Source organism: Halichoerus grypus, chromosome 4, assembly GCF_964656455.1.
Source record: "Halichoerus grypus chromosome 4, mHalGry1.hap1.1, whole genome shotgun sequence".
Lineage (NCBI taxonomy): Eukaryota > Metazoa > Chordata > Mammalia > Carnivora > Phocidae > Halichoerus > Halichoerus grypus.
This window is the reverse complement of record NC_135715.1, coordinates 61,033,745-61,051,450: the sequence shown is the minus strand read 5'-3', so window position 1 is coordinate 61,051,450 and position 17,706 is coordinate 61,033,745. Positions and strand designations below refer to the sequence as shown.

Sequence of the window (17,706 nt, the reverse complement as noted above, 5' to 3'; positions counted from 1 at the left end):
GGGGCAGGCAGTACCCTCAGTTCTGCTCAGTTTTCCTCTCTTGGTTTGGAACTACCACGTTATTAGTCTGGGCAAGGGCAGTTGGGGCCCCATATTCTGGGTGCACCATGCTCAAGGTAGAGCCATCGTACACCAGTGGGGACTAGATGGGAGAAGGGAACCTCTACGTCTTGGCTGCATTAGCCTACAATTTAGCCTCCACATCAGGATGAGATGGACAGGGTGAGAAGTGCTGATGCCCTGCCCCTCCTGGGAAGAAAGCCCACTGACTGGTAGCTGGGTGGAGAGGGATCCCTGTGTTCTTGGCTGCACCAGTCAAGTGGAGTTTCCACCTTGCTGAGTTCAGAGAGGGGAGGGAGTGTGGTCTTGATTCAAACAGCATAGACTCTTACTGTTCTTACCAAATTTTAGGAGGTGTTCTTGAATAAATGTTTCTTCATTTGCTATACGTCTTTAGCATCATTTCCCGAGCCTTTCCATGTTTGTTTGTTTGGTTTCTTTAAAATAATTTTCACCAGTTTCACTGGGGAGCTGATCTGCACAGCTTATACGGCCATGCCAGAAGTCCCTACCCTTCTACTGCATTTGACACTTGTATTAGAATTATGTTATGTTTGGCTATGGATAATAGAAAATCCAAAGCAATATGGCTGTTAGTGAAGTCTAGAGGCATGCGTCCCGGGTTGGTGTGGCATCTCCAAGGTCATGAGGGATGCAGACTTCTTTTCTCTCTGCTCTAGAAAGCTAGGATGCAACTCCCATCTTCCTGATACCTCATGGCTTTAAGATGGCTGCCAAGACTCCAGCCCTCTAATCCATGTTACACACAGCATAAATGAGGAAGGAGTAAGGACCAACCCACTCTTTTAGAGAGCCTTCTCAGGAGCCCTGACAAACAGCTTTTTCTTATATTTCCTTGGCCAGAACTTTGTGTCTGTTTTCAGCATTTTTAAATTAGAAGATTTTGTTGTGTAAAACTCCAGCTACTTACCTTCTCTTGGAAACTCTGGAGCCCAAGAGTAACTGCCTTATTTAGGTGGAGCATGTTAAAAAGAAAACCACAGGATCAAAATGGCATCACTTAGGTTAAGTCCCCAAGACTATAAACCAGGGTTTCATACCTAATCTAATTGCAGTTTCAACCTCCTGCAGAAATACAACTCTTAACGGGTTAGTCAGGAGTTTTCTGATAAGCACCAATGAGGTAATCTGTCACATGGGTCTTCTCCATCCCCTAAAGGAAGATGAGGAAATCTGCATAGTAAGACCCTCTGCTCTAACCCCTAAGGGAAGGTGATCTTGCCTAAAACAATGTTTTCTCTTTCTTACAATTTTCATGCCCCACCCTCCTTCCCTTAAAATCTTCCATTTTGTACACCTCCTGGGAGCACCCCTCTGCTTGGTCAATGCGACGCTGCCCCATGCATGGATCGTTTAATAAAGCCAATTAAATCTTCAAATTTACTCAGTTGAATTTTGTTTTTTTAACAAGGTCAGTGCCTGTTCTCAGTAGTAATTGAGTTTAGACTGTTGGCTTGGAGGGGGAAAGGAATAAGTAAGGGAGAAGAGAGCCATGTTTGCATGGGGCACCTTCTGAATGTTGGATACTTGTTTGAAAGTTGAGCAGTCCGTGTTTTATTTTACAGCAAGCAAATATGTCAGTTGTTTTTGTTTTGTTTTCTCAGTCTTTCATTCAGCAAATATTTACCGAGAAGCTTAAATAGAAGCGCTGCTGTAGTGCTGGGAATACAGGGGAATAAAGAAAACCGACGGGGGTCCTGTACTTGGGAAACTTACATCCTGATGGAGGGACAGCCCTTAAACAAGTAAAATATATATTACTGTATCACGTGGTAGTTGAGTACTCTGAAAAATAAGCAGGAAAGGACCATAGGGAGTGGGAGTGTTTGAAATATAAACAGGGTAGGGGCACCTGGGTGGCTCAGTCATTAAGCGTCTGCCTTTGGCTCAGGTCATGATCCCAGGGTCCTGGGATCGAGCCCCGCATCGGGCTCCCTGCTCAGCGGGGAGTCTGCTTCTCCCTCTCCCACTCCCCCTGCTTGTGTTCCCTCACTCGCTGTGTCTCTCTCTGTCAAATAAATAAAATCTTAAAAAATATATATATAAATAGGGTAATTAGGGGCAAGCCACAGAGAAGGTGACATTTGAGCAAAGACCTAAAGAAGGTGAGGAAGTGAGCCATCTGGATAAGGGGTGTTGGGAGAGGGTTGTTTTTAAGCCCCAGAGAGTGTGGGGTGGGGGGAGTCCCTGAGGCGGGGGCAAGCCTTGCTTTGTTGCAGAAACAGCAGGATCGGAATGGTTTTAGCTGAGTGAGTGAGGGGTGAACAATGTGAGGATTGGCTGAAAAGCTAACTGCAGTCATCTAACTTCCCCTTAAGGGGGTTCTCTGGTTTTTGTGTTGAGAAGAGACTTTAGGGACCAAGGACGGAGGCCAGATGTTACTTAGGGGGGTTGTTTGAATAGTGCAGGTGAGAGGTGCTGGTGGTTGGGACCAGGGCTATAGTGGGGGGTACTGAGAAGTGACTGGATGCCAGATGTATTTAAAGATGGAACTGACAGGATTTGCTGACCATCTCCCTGCAGGTTTGAAAGGAGGAGGCTGTTCTTGTCAAGGGTTAATGCAAGTTTTCCCTGGGCAAGTGGAAGGATGGAGATGGGAGAGACTGGCAGAAGCAGGGAAGGGGCAGGATATTGGGAGCTCAGTTTTAGACAAGTTAACGTTCACGATGCATGTTAACTATCCAGCAGGAGATGGTGAGGCCCTTGGATCCTTCAGTGTGGAATTGGGAGTTACTGCGTATGAGGGGTATTGCCGCTGGACTGAATGAGCTCACCAAGGAATGAGTACAGACAGGGATGGGATCCAAGCAAGGGCTGAGCGGCGAGCCACTCCAGCACTGAGGACTTTGGGGACTAGTAGGCTCCTGTGAAGGCCTCTGAGAAGGAGCTGTGTGTGGGGGGGGGCGGGGGGGCGGGTTGGAGGAAAACCAGGAGGGGGTGGGTGCTTGGGGCCCAACCTTGGACAGTTCTCCCTGCCGAGGGAAGGACTGATGCAGGTGGGCTGGTGGTTGAGATGTTAGCAGGCTCATCTGTGGAGACTGGGGATGGGGGTAGGGAGCGGAGGTCAGAGGGGCAGCGGGGAGAGGTGGACGTGTGGCACGTCCTCCAGGAGAGCAGAGAGGGAGGGGACGAGGGAGACGCACAGCTGGACTGCCGGCAGCACCAGGGGCTCTCTCCAGGTTCCTGATCTTGAGGCAGCCTGGCTGTGTTGGGTCTCAACCGCATGTAGCTGGGAGCAGACAGACACGGAGTCTGTGGGGATGCAGACGGAACCAGAGCTGGAGGTGGGCCAGGTGGGCGTCCGATGACAAGGGCAGCCAAGGACGTTGAGGTGCATGTGATTAACCATGGAATGGAAACATTTCCTTTTATTCTGACAGTCTCAAGCACTTCTCTTTTTGGCCCTGTCCAGTCTCTTTATGATTTAGAACCATTGTAATTTTTTTCACTGTAGGCAGTCCAGCCAGGTTTTTCCTTTTTTTTTGTCTCCTGTTAATAAGCTAATCTAAAAGTTGTGCCAAGGGGCGCCTGAGTGGCTCAGTCGTTAAGCGTCTGCCTTCGGCTCAGGTCATGATCCTGGAGTCCTGGGATCCAGCCCCGCATCGGGCCCCCTGCTCCGCGGGGAGTCTGCTTCTCCCTCTCCCACTCCCCCTGCTTATATTCCCTCTCTCGCTGTGTCTCTCTCTCTGTCAAATAAATAAAATATTAAAATAAAATAAAATAAAAGTTGTGCCAAGCCATTTCAGTCTCAGAAACCCCCAGTTCCTGGGGATGTGAGGAGCAGCCCCCCAGGCCTTCCCCCAGCAGGTCTTCCAGGGTAACTGGCCTGGGGCAACCCCTCCCACACCAGGCACCTAATGTTTGAAGGATTTCTTTTATACTTTAATACTGTCCTCTACTGTTCTCTCTTAACCTGCTAATGAACTCCTGAGGGCAGAAAGTGTCTCATGTCTTCTGATGTGCATAGCGCTTAAATGGTTGGCTTTCAGGCTCTAAATTATACTCATTAATGTTCCACCTCTGTTGTGAGGGATGGGCTGTTTGTGCTGCTCACGTTCTCTGTCTGGGAACCTTCTGGGCCACTGCTTCCCAGCGTGCGGCTTAGTGTCAGGTTCTGTCGTCCTGTCCTGTCACAGGATCCGCGGCTCCTCTGCCTGTCTTGGGAGGACTGGCCCAGTGTTCTTTCTGAGAAGCCCCACCCAGGGTGAGCTGGTCATCTTTGTCAAGTGCTGAAATATTGGAAACAGATGTCTCCCTTCCACATAAGGTCATCGGTCTCGGGGGCTTGTGGAAACTGAGCTGCCCATCTGCCTTTGGGCCTGGGCCCCTCAGGTTGCAACAGGATTGGTTAGGATACCAAAGGGATTTTTATTTTTATACAAAAAAGATCCACAGAGACTGGGAAGGTGGGTAAGATGAATTTATTTTGGAGAATAGCTCATATAATTTGCACCTGTGGGAGGCAAAGATAATTTAGTGTGAGGAGACCCTTGAAGACCTGTAGTTCTAGAAGGAATATGTGAGAGCCAAATTTACCCTTGCACTGGGGCGAGGAGGACAAAACCCACCATGAAACCCTAGGTAGAAAGCACATTGGGATCTGTCTGTACTTCATCTCAGTGAGCGTATATATAACATCCGGGGAATGATGTTTGTTCATCGCTGTGTCAGGGAACACGTAAGAACCTTGTCTGCCAGAGGCTTACAGTGTCTCAGGGTGCTGGGAGCGTGCTAGGCATCAGGAACCAGTATGGGCTGATCTGGAGGCAGCCTCTGTGGAGGGAGAAGACTTGGTCCCCAGTCACAGTGGAGGCTCAGTACGTGCCAGGCCTGTGGTGTTGACGTTGGTGGCACTGGAATTCAGATAAGGGACAGAGCCCCACTAGCATGAATGGAGGCCACACTGAGAGCAGGACTTAAAGGATAAGGAGGATTAGCTGGGCAAAGGAGGGGAGCCCAGGGGTCAGGTGTGAGGAAAGGGGGAGGTGCCGGAAAGAAGAGTTTGAACCAGTTCTCAGTCTGGGAAAGCGGTTCATGCTTTGGCTGTTTTGCAGGTCCCTTAGACTCTGTGGGAACAAATTTCCACCCCAGACATGCTTCTCCCCATTCCTCCTCATCTCTGCCAAACTGGAAAGGGCAGTGTCCCCCGCAGGTCCTCTCGAGCTCGGATCGCTGGATGGCTGAGCCTGGAGGGCCCCCTCATTTGTTTAATCCTACCCTGCATTCATTTTCTCTGCTCCTTGTAACCCTATAGGTTCCCCGCCCCGCCCCCCCATCTTCATTCTCATGCCTGCCCAAACCATATTTCTAAATCACAAATATGAATCATGTAAGTCCTTTGCGTTAAAAACTGGTGATTCTCCACTGTCCACGGGACAAAGTCTAAACTTCAGGCCTGTTATAACCTGGCCCCAGCCTCCTTTTTCTGGCTGTGTTCTGGGTCTGAGTGGCCATTTAGGAGAAGTAAAAATATTTTACAGTAAAGTATTCAAATTTTCTATAGTTCATGGTGCTAAAAGCACTTGGGATGTATGATGCCAACATATTTTCCTTATTAACCATTCAAAGCTGCAACACAGAAACGTTTATATCTATAATGATCCCCTATCACCAAGGAAAAATTGAAATCTGGTTAGTAACTCATATTTTAAAAGACAGAAGAAGGGACGCCTGGGTGGCTCAGTCAGTTAAGTGTCTGCCTTCGGCTCAGGTCATGATCCCGGGGTCCTGGGATCGAGTCCTGCATTGGGCGCCCTGCTCAGTGGGAAGCCTGCTTCTCCCTCTGCCTCTGTGTGCTGCTCCCTCTGCTTGTGCTCTTTCTGTCAAATAAATAAAATCTTAAAAAAAAAAAAAGAGAAGAAAGATAAATGGCACCTTTGGGGAAGGATTTCTACCCAAAATGACAAAATTTTTTTTAAAATCTATGCTTAAAAGCTAAGCCTCAGGGGCGCCTGGGTGGTTCAGTTGGTTTAAGCAACTGCCTTCGGCTCAGGTCATGATCCCAGGGTCCTGGGATCGAGTCCCACATCGGGCTCCCTGCTCCTCGGGTTGCCTGCTTCTCCCTCTCCCTCTGCTGGTCCCCCTGCTTGTGCTCTCTCTCTCTCTCTCTCTGTCAAATAAATAAATAAAATCTTAAAAAAAAAAAAAAAAAGATAAGCTTCAGATATCCGGAGAACATACTTCTTACGATGCACACAAAGGAACTCAGGTGGTCGCAGGCACACATAGATCCTGATGGATCCTATCAGGAAACAGGGAGACCCTAGATAAGCAAGATTTGAGTGATGGCAAGAAAGCAATCACAGATATCCCAGACTCCTCTAAGCTGGCTCCTACTCGGTGTGCATGGAGCTGGGGCCTGAGGCCCTTAGCATCCAACGTGCCATTCCTTTTTGGTCACTCATTTGAATGGCACTCCTTGGAAATGGAGGCAGGTTCTTTTTTGACTGCGCGCAGGGCAGATAAGAAGCCAAGCGAGACACATGGGAGTTGGCTGCCCTGAGCATGTTTCAGAAGTGGTCAGATCCCCACAGAGCGAATGAGAGGTAGAAGAGTGAGAGTCTTGGGGCCGCCTTCCCTCAAAGAGAGCAGATCTCTTGGTCAGCAGTTCTTGGGGCAGCCGTGGCAGTTTTGATTGGGGAGGAAGGGTCATTCCTAAGGAGGCAGAATCCTCAGTGCCCTCGAGCGGAAGGCGGTATGTTCTAAATGCCCTCCGTACACGCCCCTGTGACCCCACCCTCCCCTGCCAGGGGCACATTCACCCCGGAGAGGAATGCAAAAGGATATGGTGTCTGTTTTACCCACCCGATTCAGTCGGCAGTGTGGACATTCCATACCTACACACTTGGAGAGGGCAGCGGTGCCAGGATTAGTGGTGGTGGAGCTGTTCCTTCCCATGGAGGATGAGGTTGCCTCTTTGCCAGCAGCGAGCCGGTGGGGTGGGAAGGGAGATAGTGCTGCCCAACAGAGCGGGAGGCCGCCTGGATTCTCCTAATCCTCCCGTGGAACTGCCGGTGGCCTGAGAAGCCTGAATTGTGGGTTAGTTCCTGGCTGTCCTGCTCCGTATAAAAAGTGGATGAGCCTTGGTATCCAGTGAGGTTTTGCAGTCAGTCCTTACTGAAGTCAAGCCAAGTTGGTCCGAGGGAAAACAAAGCTGCAGGAAACATGGAACTCTCTTACACCTTCTTGAAAATGCAAGTCATGTTGCCTAGGAAATACTTCTCTCCCCTAGTGTGCTGCACACGCCAGCACTGCAGCCATGGAAGAGGCAGCCGGAGTTATTCCAAGAAAGCTCTGGAAGTTTGATAATAAGAGGAAGTGTCATTTCTCCCCTCCGTCAAGGCTGGGTTCTGGGAGTGCACATGGCCGAGAGGAAACCGTGCTCAGCTTTGGGAGGTGATTCTGTGCCGGGCTCCTGCACACGCTGGCTGGTGTCCTGGCCGGGCTGGGTGAGGGCACGCGTGGGGCCGTGTGCAGAGACTCCCAGTGCCTGATGCGGTGTGATGAGTGAGAGGGTGCCAGTTGGCTGGAAGGATGTAGGTAAACAAGAGCAAATATCTACAGCGGTGTGCAGCCTGCCCGAGCTCCGAAGCTGGCTGCTGGACTTGGCTGGCAGCCTCTCAGCGGACTGGCTCCGGAGCAGAGGGGAATCCGCAGGACGGAGCACAGAAGGTGCCTCCCCCTGCTAGTTAGGAGGACACTTTTAAAGCATTTCCTTCTCACATGACCAGGTAGCGTGGTGAGGGTGAACTGCTTGCTCAAATGGTGGGTAAAGGTGTGACCGTGGACACAGCGATGGAGGAAGCTGGGGGTGAGACGCCCAGGAGCCCTGAGCCGTCCTTCCTGGCGACCCTGGGTGACCCACAGGTCACCCTGGTGTCCATCCACAAGCGGTGGTCCTTCAGGAGGAACGCTGGGGCCAGGGGCTCCACCAGGCCAGTGACTTCGGAGGAGGAAGGAGAGTTTTCCCAGAAGGTTTTGAATGGAACACGGGGAATCCGTTCCAATCAGGTCAGTGCAGTTGCAGAAGGGCTAAAAAGCGGAGGGGGACTTGGACCGGGCTTACGGATGGAGGCTTCTCCCAGGTCCAATGAGTAGAGCGGTGAGGGATCAGGGAAGCCGGTCTCAGGGAGGGAGCTGGAGGCAAGGTGGATCTCCAGAGACAAAAGTCCATCATGGTAACTCCCGGCTTTGGTTGCTTATTTTAATTAGGATATTTTGTAAGCCCCCGTGGAGCAAAAGTTTTCCAAAAGGCAACTCAGACAAAAATGTGTTTTCCCCTCTTCTTATTTTTTTTTAAATGTGTACCTTATTTTGTTAATGTCCACATTTCGACTAAAGAAATATTTTGAGCAAGTTGCTGCAAAATGAAGCTGCTTTTCTTAAGCAAGTGGAAGTTTTGTTAACCCAAAGGTCAGGTCATGTTCAAAAGTAGGGCAGTGTAACGTTTTATAAAAATGGTGCCTTCCCATAGCTTTTCCAGGTGGGACTGCTGGTTTGTGTGGGTTTTTTTTAGTGACGAAGGCAGATGGACAAAAATACTAGTTAGATACAAAGGAAAGTTTTCATGAGTCTCTTGCTCCTTTAAGAGCTATTTTTGTTTCTTCTGGTTTTTATTGTTTACAAAGTCCCAAAGCTAAAGGAAATTTTGTGAAAAGAGGTTTTTGAAATGTACTCTGCAAAAGATTTACATCTGTTGAAGGAGATTTATGAAACATATTTATGCAGTGTATGGTCAGCTTTTATATTGTTTAGCTGAGTGTCTAAGAGAGCAAAATATTAAATTTGGAGGGGGGGGAAACGCCTGCTATTTCTTTAAAATGTTCAGATGACTGCTTTACAAAATCCAGCCTGTGTCTATTTGAAGGTGAAATATTCTAATTTTTAACGGCTAGTACTGATCTCGTGTGACTAGGGGAGCGACCTGAACCTGGCTGGGGGAGCCCTTTGGAAAGGAGGGTCCACGTAGAGGCCGGGGTAGAGGCTATGGTCCTGAGGGTCTGGTGCAGATCTGTGCTCTTCCGGTGCCGGGCTGGGGGTCGTGGCAGGTGAGTCTCGGTCTCCTCCAGCTTCACATTCCCCACTGCAAAGTGGAATAAATAAGTCCCACCTCCTGGGATTGTGAAAGCACTTTGTGGAGTACTATAGAAACACAACACGGTATTGTTTCTGCCAGAATTAACTATATTCAGTAGAATTCCCAACTCAAGATGTGTTTGGTGCTCTCTGAATGCCTGGTAGAACTGTGTCAGCCAGTTAATCTGTCTGAGCAGAGTTCCAACTATTTCTTTCTAAAGCTCTGATTGTAAAAGTAACATGTGCTCATTATGGGGCACAGGGGAATCGAGAAAAGTATTAGGAAGAAAATGTAAGCAACCATATGCCCCAGCCATATATATGTACATGTATCTGTTTATTTACAGATATAGGAGCAGGTGGTACATAGTATTATACACCTTATATTTTTTACTTAGTGTTTTGTGAACATATACCCACACACATGTGATATATGTACATCTATATGTCATCAGGTTTAATTGCAGTCCCACTTTTAAAATTAGGATTATTTTTAGAAAGAATTTAAATGAATTATTCTCAAATGGGGGAAATTTGTAGTAGCTGGTTTAGGATGATAAGAACCAAGCTAAAAGTCAGTTGTAAATGAGTACTTGTTTATTGCCAACAACGTGTTGACCCAAAATCTGTGATAAATCAAACTTTGGATCTACTTGAGAGTTAAGTTATTTCATACTTGGTATGTCTTTTTGATGATAGCCGTTCTAACAGGCCTGAGGTGATACCTGGTTGTGATTTTGATTTGCATATCTCTGGTGATTAGCAATGCTGAGCCCCTTCACATGTACCTGTTGGCCATCTGTATGTTTTCTTTGGAGAAGTGTCTAGTCGTTTCCTCTTCCCATTTTTTAATCGTGTGTGTGTGTGTGTGTATAAATATAAATATATGTGTGTATATGTATATACACACACACACACATATATATATTGCTATTGAGTTGTAGGAATTCTTTATGTATTTTGGATATTAACCCCTTACCAGATTTGTGGTTTGCAAATATTTTTTCCCATTCCATGGGTTGGCTTTTCATTTTGTTGATGGTTTCTTTCGCCATGCAGAAACTGTAGTTTGATGTGGTCCCACTTGTTTATTTTTGATTTTGTTGCTTGTGCTTTAAGTGTCATATCCAAAAAATCATTGCCAGGACCCATGTCAAGGAGCTTTTCCCCCTCTGTTTTCTTCTAGAGTTGTATGGTTTTCGGTCTTCTATTTAAGTCTTTAATCCATTAGGGTTAATTTTCGTGAATAGTACAAGATATGGGTCCATTTTCATTCTTTTCCATGTGACTATCCAATTTCTCCGGCACCATTTATTTATTTATTTTTAAAGATTTTATTTATTTATTTGAGAGAGAGAATGAGATAGAGAGAGCATGAGAGGGGGGAGCGTCAGAGGGAGAAGTAGACTCCCTGCCGAGCAGGGAGCCCGATGCGGGACTCGATCCAGGGACTCCAGGATCATGACCTGAGCCGAAGGCAGTCGCCTAACCAACTGAGCCACCCAGGCGCCCCCTCTCCGGCACCATTTATTGAAGAGACTATCTTTTTTCTCCATTGAGTATTGGCTCTTTTGTCAAAATTACTTGACCATACATTATTATTATTTTTTTAAAACGTTTATCAACCACCTCCATTTCATTTTCTGAGGATTATTCTTAGTATCTAGTTCCTGTTGTGCGTTACAGGGTAGTATACGCTATAAACATGTGTTTATACCTGTGTCTTTCAAAGGAATATATTTGTTTTATGTTGAGCTGAGCATACCTATAATTCTAGGCAAAAACTTACATGCGTTAGGCAGGATAGGGTACAGTTGTGTGTGATAACACACGTGCTGCATGATTTCACCACATCTGACTGCCATATGGAATTTATCAATAATAATAATTAGCAAAAATAATCCCAAGTTCATTGACTTCTGTCGTAACAGTTATCTGAATTACTAGCGTTGGTGTGACATTTCTTCCAGCCTGTGGTACTCTTGCACATATTTAATGTAAGGTCTTTTACATCATGATCTTATAATTCTGGCAGATGACATAAGGGAATGGTGACCTTATGATTCTGACTTACACTGTTTCGTTCAAATGTAAAAACATATTTGAAGATACTGACAGTTGCTTGATAGTGACAGGCCTGTTGTATAAAATTTCTTTGATGGGAGGGGCTTGACATACAGGATTATCAGAGAAGATTCTGAAGCAGAAAAAATGCTGTTGGTTTGATAAAAGTCTGATGGAATAGTTGTTGCGATAGACATAAGTTAAAAGCCACGAAATTCTCTGAAACGGTTAATAGTAAAGCTGTTTGGAACGAGATTGCAAACAAGTTTTCTGAGGTAATAACTGTGAAGTGCTTCTTGGAGAGGTCTTAGAGTTTGTGAATTTCTAAATTTTATTTTGCCGTATGTAGAAAACAACATGCGTTGTGTGTATATACTGAGACTGGTTAATTTAACTTTATTCACTTTTTATCCCAAGCAAATAATGGATTTACTGCATCCAGTTTCTCAGGAAGAGTTCATACTTTTCCTTGCTGTGGTCAAGAGAAGGAAACAGGCAATGCATTTGTTCAGAATTTCCCAGAAAGTACACAGTCAACACCAGAGCTGGGGTGGCCTCGGAGGGCAGAGATTGGGTGTCGCACACACAGCCGAGGCCCATAGTTGGCCTTCATCGGTGTTTGAGTTCATGCCTGAGTTTTGGTTAGTTTGTTTTTTTCAGTAGATAAAATTTAAATAAGAGTGGCTGGAAGCTCTTTCTGGACGTTGGTGAAGCATCATGAAAAAAAACTGTTTGAAGGGGTTGGAGTGGGGGTTGGGGGGATATGTACACTAGTTTTAATGATTAGTTTTCCTTATCAGTTAAATGGTGGAAATAGTTAAGTTCCCTGCTTACCTCCTTGGGCCACTTTTGAGGACCATATGAGTCATGTTTGCCTTCCTAGTCATTCATTTTCAAACATTTTTGATGTTAGCTTTTTAAATCCTTTTAGCTTTCAGGCCTTCCTGCAAAACTGTAGGGTGGGCTTTCTTACTACCCCATTTTACCCGCAGCTAAGAAAACTGAGGCTGGGGTTTGCTCCGACATGGCTGGAATTCACACCCAAGACTGTCAAACATATGCTCGGTAAATTCACAGCAAGTAAGGTGGACAGATATTTAAACAAATACGGGAAAATAGTTTTAGAGTATAAAGCCATGCACAAGTGTACCATCAGGGCATCACTGCTGTTGTCTTTATCACAATGATTAATATTGTTGTTGATGTTGTGTGGTTTAACATGATATTCTTTGCCTTAGATAAACTGAAAAAACACATTTGTTTTCTGGTATAAAAGTGACACTTGTTTGTTTTTTTAATTTAAATTTTCGTAACTGGAAAACATACAGATAGTCTCACCCATAGGTAATCTCAATTTTATGTATTAATACATGAGTAAATACTCATGTAAATGTGTATACATACAGGTTTAACAATGAGACATGGACCCTTCCTCAGGGGTTTTAGAGACTGGTGCCCATCTGCCTGGAGTGTTTCATGTGGGATCTTTTCTTGAGTCAAACAGTCTCTTCTGACCCTCCCTCCCTTATGAACCTCTGATATCCAGAGATTTCTCAGATAAGAATCGGGCCTGTCTGGGGCGCCTTGGTGGCTCAGTTGTTAAGCGTCTGCCTTCGTCTCAGGTCATGATCCCAGGGTCCTGGGATCGAGCCCCGCATCGGGCTCTCTGCTCGGCGGGAAGCCTGCTTCTCCCTCTCCCACTCCCCCTGCTTGTGTTCCCTCTCTTGCTGTGTCTCTCTCTGTCAAATGAATAAATAAAATCTTTAAAAAAAAAAAAAAGAAAAGGGCCTCGCAGTGACTCATTCACACTGTATTCAGGAGGATATGGAAGGTTCCAGAAGCACTGCCACCTCTTCTTGTGTCCTGCCTCGTAAATGTTGTTGCCTTGAATGTATTTGCAGTTAGAAATATTGGCGAAACCAGAGTGAGTACTGATATTCTGAAGTCCCAGAGACAGCTAGAGGTGACCTACTAAGGTTTGAAGGAAGGCTAGGCTCAGACTCAGTCAAGCAGCCGGGCTCAGTGTTCCTGGCTGCTCCTCAGCCTCCTTACTGTGCTCACTCCCTTAGCTGTTAGCTTCTTTGTTACGTGGCAAGTAAGGTGTGGCTCTTTTTCTGTGTTTTCCGCGTTTTGCTTTTTTGCGTTTTGCTTTTTCCGCATTGTAGTCTCTTCCTGTAATTAGCATGGCTAAAAGGAAAATGTAAACTTAAATATTGTTTTAAAAAAAATAGCCTGCTGGACTTTTGAGCTGGATTTAAATCCCAGCTGTTATTTAAATTGATTTGTGACCTTTGATGAGTCTGAGACTGTTTCAACAGTAAAATGGTGATAAGAATACTTATTTGTAGAATTATCTTGAGCATTAGGGATATAAAATGCCATCCTCATAAAATAACACTGAGAATCATTAACTATTTGCTCTTACTGAATCTGCGTACATATGAAAACAGCAGGACTTCTCTGTTTTTTGAATTCCATTAAAGTTCAGGTGCCCAGAGTTGTATGGGGCGCAAGTTAGACACTGGAAGGGTTATATGCTTGTAGGACATTTCTGCCTCTTGAATTGTTAAGGGTGTTACACAGCTTTCGAAGTGAAAGAAGTCTTCAAGGGTAAGTTGGGCCAGTGGTATCCTTAAGGAAGATGGGGATCCCAGTGGAGCGAAGAGATCTCAAAAGTGGCTAGTGTGTCCTTGCATCATGCATGTGGTAGGTTGCTTTTGGACACAGACATTTTCTACAAGGCATGTCATTTCTGGGCTTTTCAGTTTCGGTCTGGCTCTGAAACCTTTCGTCCAAACATGGCACCCCATTTCCAGTTTCTTCTTTATACCAGACTGACCTATCTGCAGATCTTATTTTCCTTTCCTAGCTCCACCTTAGTGAATCAACCCTTTATATCCCTTTACCCATCTTTTATTTTATAAGCCCTGGACTCACAGCAAATTCCATGTGGCCTGAGTATGTAAAGAGTAGCAAAGAATTGAAATTCATGTTTGCATTCCCCTCTGTGGAAATCCCCCCCCCTTCCTGTGTTGCCAGTCCCTTCTAATCCGGATGCCCACCATACTAATAGTTTGTTAAAAATTTAAAACCTAGCAGAAGTTCTTCCCCAACCTGTTGGGCTTGCCAAAGAAGTCCCAGACATCTGTCCTCAAGAAGTATATAGTTTAGTGAGGATTAGGCAGCACTGGGGTTCCCTAAGGTTTTCCCTGGACACGGTTTGTTCCCTGGACCCCCTCTCCACTGTCCATGATTGCTTGATGAGCCCTTAAACCTCAACGTGTTTGTTTGTTTGTTTGTTTTTCGAACTCATTAGAGTTTTTCCCCCCAAAGATCCTCTTAATTGAAGAATGGAATTAAAAGCACACATACACGCCATGTGTGTACACTTAAAAACTATTCAGATACCCAGCAACTGTTACGAGGTTGCTTCTAAACCAACAGAGACTCTAGTGTTTCATAAAGTTGTGTTACATGCAAAAAAGCTTTATCTTTCGTAACTACTTGTCTTCAGAAACCTGCCTGTCTAGAAGAGGGACCTCTGAGTATTGTTTGCTACAAACAAGTAGCTTCCAACGCTTCTGCCAACCTTTTTGGCAGGAGCATAGAATCCATAATTCTGGGATTAAGAGCTAGCATTGTGGTTTGGGGTTTGGGGAGTTTTAGCTAGACCTACCTAGGACCAAGCAAAATAAGTTGGATAGTAAATCATTAGGGGTTTGTTTTTCCAACAGACGAGGTGACTGAGGGTTATGTTTTGTTTTAAGGAGGCAATTCTGTTTATTAAGACATATTAAAGTGAGCATCCTTGAATATCTTAGTTTTTCTTTCATCTTTTTCAATTAAACAAGTATTTAATACCAGTTACAATCCAGTCATTGTTCTAGATCTTTATACTCATGTTGTTTTAATTTTTAAACTAATTATTTTTTAGAATTTGGTAATGCATGTACATTATACATTAGGTTATACACTGAAAAGTAACTCTTCCTTCAGCCCCTTCTTGCCTCAGCCCTGGATCCTCCTCAAACTCTGTACCAGTTTCTTACGTATTCTCCCAGAGATAGTCCATGCATATGCAACCAGCTACGTGTATAATATTCTTTTTCTCACAAATAGTGCTGGCAAGCTATGATAGACTTACTTTGGTGGCCCTCCCAATGAACTACACGTCCTTGTATTTAAGCCCTTCTGTAATTCCCTCCCATATTGGCTGTGCTTGGCCATGTGACTGGCTTTGGCCAATGGTGAATTAGTGAGTGTGATGCAAGTAGAGGCTTGGTAAGTGCTTGCACATTGGGACTTGTTCTCTGGGAATGCTCACTATTGTGACACTGCTGCTCAGAACCCAGAAACTAGCAGCTGTGAGGTACCCAACCTAGCCATGTGGAGAGGCTTCACGGAGGAGAACTGAGGTCCCTGCGCATGGCAGCCAGACAGTAGCCAGCCTCAACTGGCCAGCCATGTGAGGGACAGACCGTCTTCTTGGAAGTAGAACCTCCAGCCCCATTGACACCACTCCAGAGGATGCTCTGAGGAGCAGAGACCAGCTTTCCCTGCTGAGCCCTGCCCACATTGAAACAATGTGAGCTGTCATTCTGAGGCACCAGATTTGGTTTGTCTTGCAGCAACAGATAACAGAAACTCTGTATTCACTATGTATTCTGTGACCTGCTTTTTTTCACTGAATGATATATTTGATAATCCACCTATTTCAGTAGATACAGAGTTACCTCATTCCTTTTTTAAGAGCTGGATACTATTCCTTTGTACAGCTGTGTAGTAATTGAATTAATCAACCTCTTATTGATGGATATTTAATGTTTCCAGTTCTTTGCAGTCTTTAATATCTTCGCTGCATGCTTGCTTTTATACATGAACAAATATATTTATTGAGTAAATTCTTAGAGGTGGAGTTGCTGGGTCAAAGAATATTTGGCTTCGTCATTTTCATATGCATTGCCAAGTTGCCCTCATGAGAGGTTACCCCCCAACCAGCTCTAAGGCATGAGCGGACGGTGCGGGCCCCAGCAGTACCACAATGCTGTTGAAATGTCACATTTCTGCCTTGCTATTGTTTTTGCATATATTGAAAAGGCATTTGCATTTCCTTTTTGATGGACTGCCTTTTTTTCTGTTGGATTGTTGGCCTTTTTCTTCTTAGAAGGAGCTCTTTGTATTTTAAGGAAATTAGCTCTTGCTTAATCCGAAGCAAATCTTTTCTCCCCCTTCGTTTCTCATTTATCTTTTTCCTTGGTTAGAGCAGTGTTTTCTGCTAATTGTGGTTAGATTTATCAGTCTTCTATAGCTTTTGGATTTTCCTGTTTTTCTGTTTCTTTTTTCATATTTAGACTTTCTCCTGCCTGAGATTATAATGGGCATTTTCCTGTGTTTTCTTATTGTATTATTACTGTTTTGCTTTTTACATCTTCATCTCTGAGCTACCTGAAATATCTCTTGATAAATAGGTTTCAAATTCTATTTTTCCCAGTTGTCCATTAAAACTGTTGAGCCATGTCATCCTTATATACTGCATTTCCATATTTATACCACAGGTAATCTCAGTATATGTATTTAATGCAATAAACTCTTGAGTTACTATCCCATAAATTACTTATTTTCTTTTTTCTGTACTATTTAGGAAATACTACAGTGAATATTTTTTTAAAAACAACTCTTTATAATTATTAATCCCAGACTAGTTTAGGATTTCTTTTGTGGATGTACAAATGAACATTTATAGTCTGCTTTGAAAATTGTTTAAACTTCCATTTTGTTAAGCTGCTCAAAAGCTGAAGTTGGAAAGATAGGTCTTTTATGCACAGGGATACAGAGATCAATCCATGTAATTGAGATTCATCTGGAGGTATAGGTAAGATTGTGAAGGCACAGAGAGTGACATGCTTTTTGATCATGTACCATATAGAAAGGCCTGTTCCTGAATTTGAGAAGCATGTAATAGTACTGGTATAAAAACTATATCTAATCAGGAGTGTGGGAAGGCTGGGACCCTGCGAAAAAAAGAAGATTTGGTTTTGCTAATAGAATGGCTGAAGCCAGGTCATTATGGGAAGAAAGAAGTCAGGAAATTATGCTTGTGTTACAGTACATTAAGGAAATGCGTCCATTTAATTCAGGGAAGCCCTTGTGATTTATAGGTAACGACTATAACTGTCCCAGGCCCCCAAGGGGACAGTGCCACTCAGTGGAGGCAGAACTGAGAAGTTCCTCCAGCCTTCCCCCTCCTGCCCCTCTAGGTCCAGCCACTCGTGCTCATTTCCCCTGGCTCACGGAGCATACTTCCAGACCTTTTATCACAGGCCTGTGGTCTGACCCCACAGGGCCTGGGAGGTCTGCATTTGGAACACGTGCCCTGTGGTTGTTAAATTTAACCCCTGCTAAGAGAATGAGATGGACACCCCTGGAAAGAGAGACAGAATTAAGGTGCTGCCCAATCTACATATGTGTGTTGCAGCAGGATCCAAG

General features: G+C 44.9%; 1 protein-coding gene across 2 annotated transcripts in view; it reads left to right on the top strand.

Annotated features, from left to right (window-relative positions):
* ATP7B (ATPase copper transporting beta) overlaps window positions 1-17,706 on the top strand; it is a 73,978-nt gene that overhangs the window by 12,536 nt on the left and 43,736 nt on the right. Inside the window, exon 1 of one of the 2 annotated variants that reach the window (XM_036101324.2) lies at window positions 7,759-8,091. The exons of the other annotated variant lie outside the window; for it this stretch is intronic. Within the exon in view, the coding sequence (XP_035957217.1) occupies window positions 7,843-8,091 (249 nt within the window). The 5' untranslated portion in view covers window positions 7,759-7,842. Of the gene's footprint in view, window positions 1-7,758; window positions 8,092-17,706 lie in introns of those variants that run through there. 2 annotated transcript variants of the gene reach the window in all.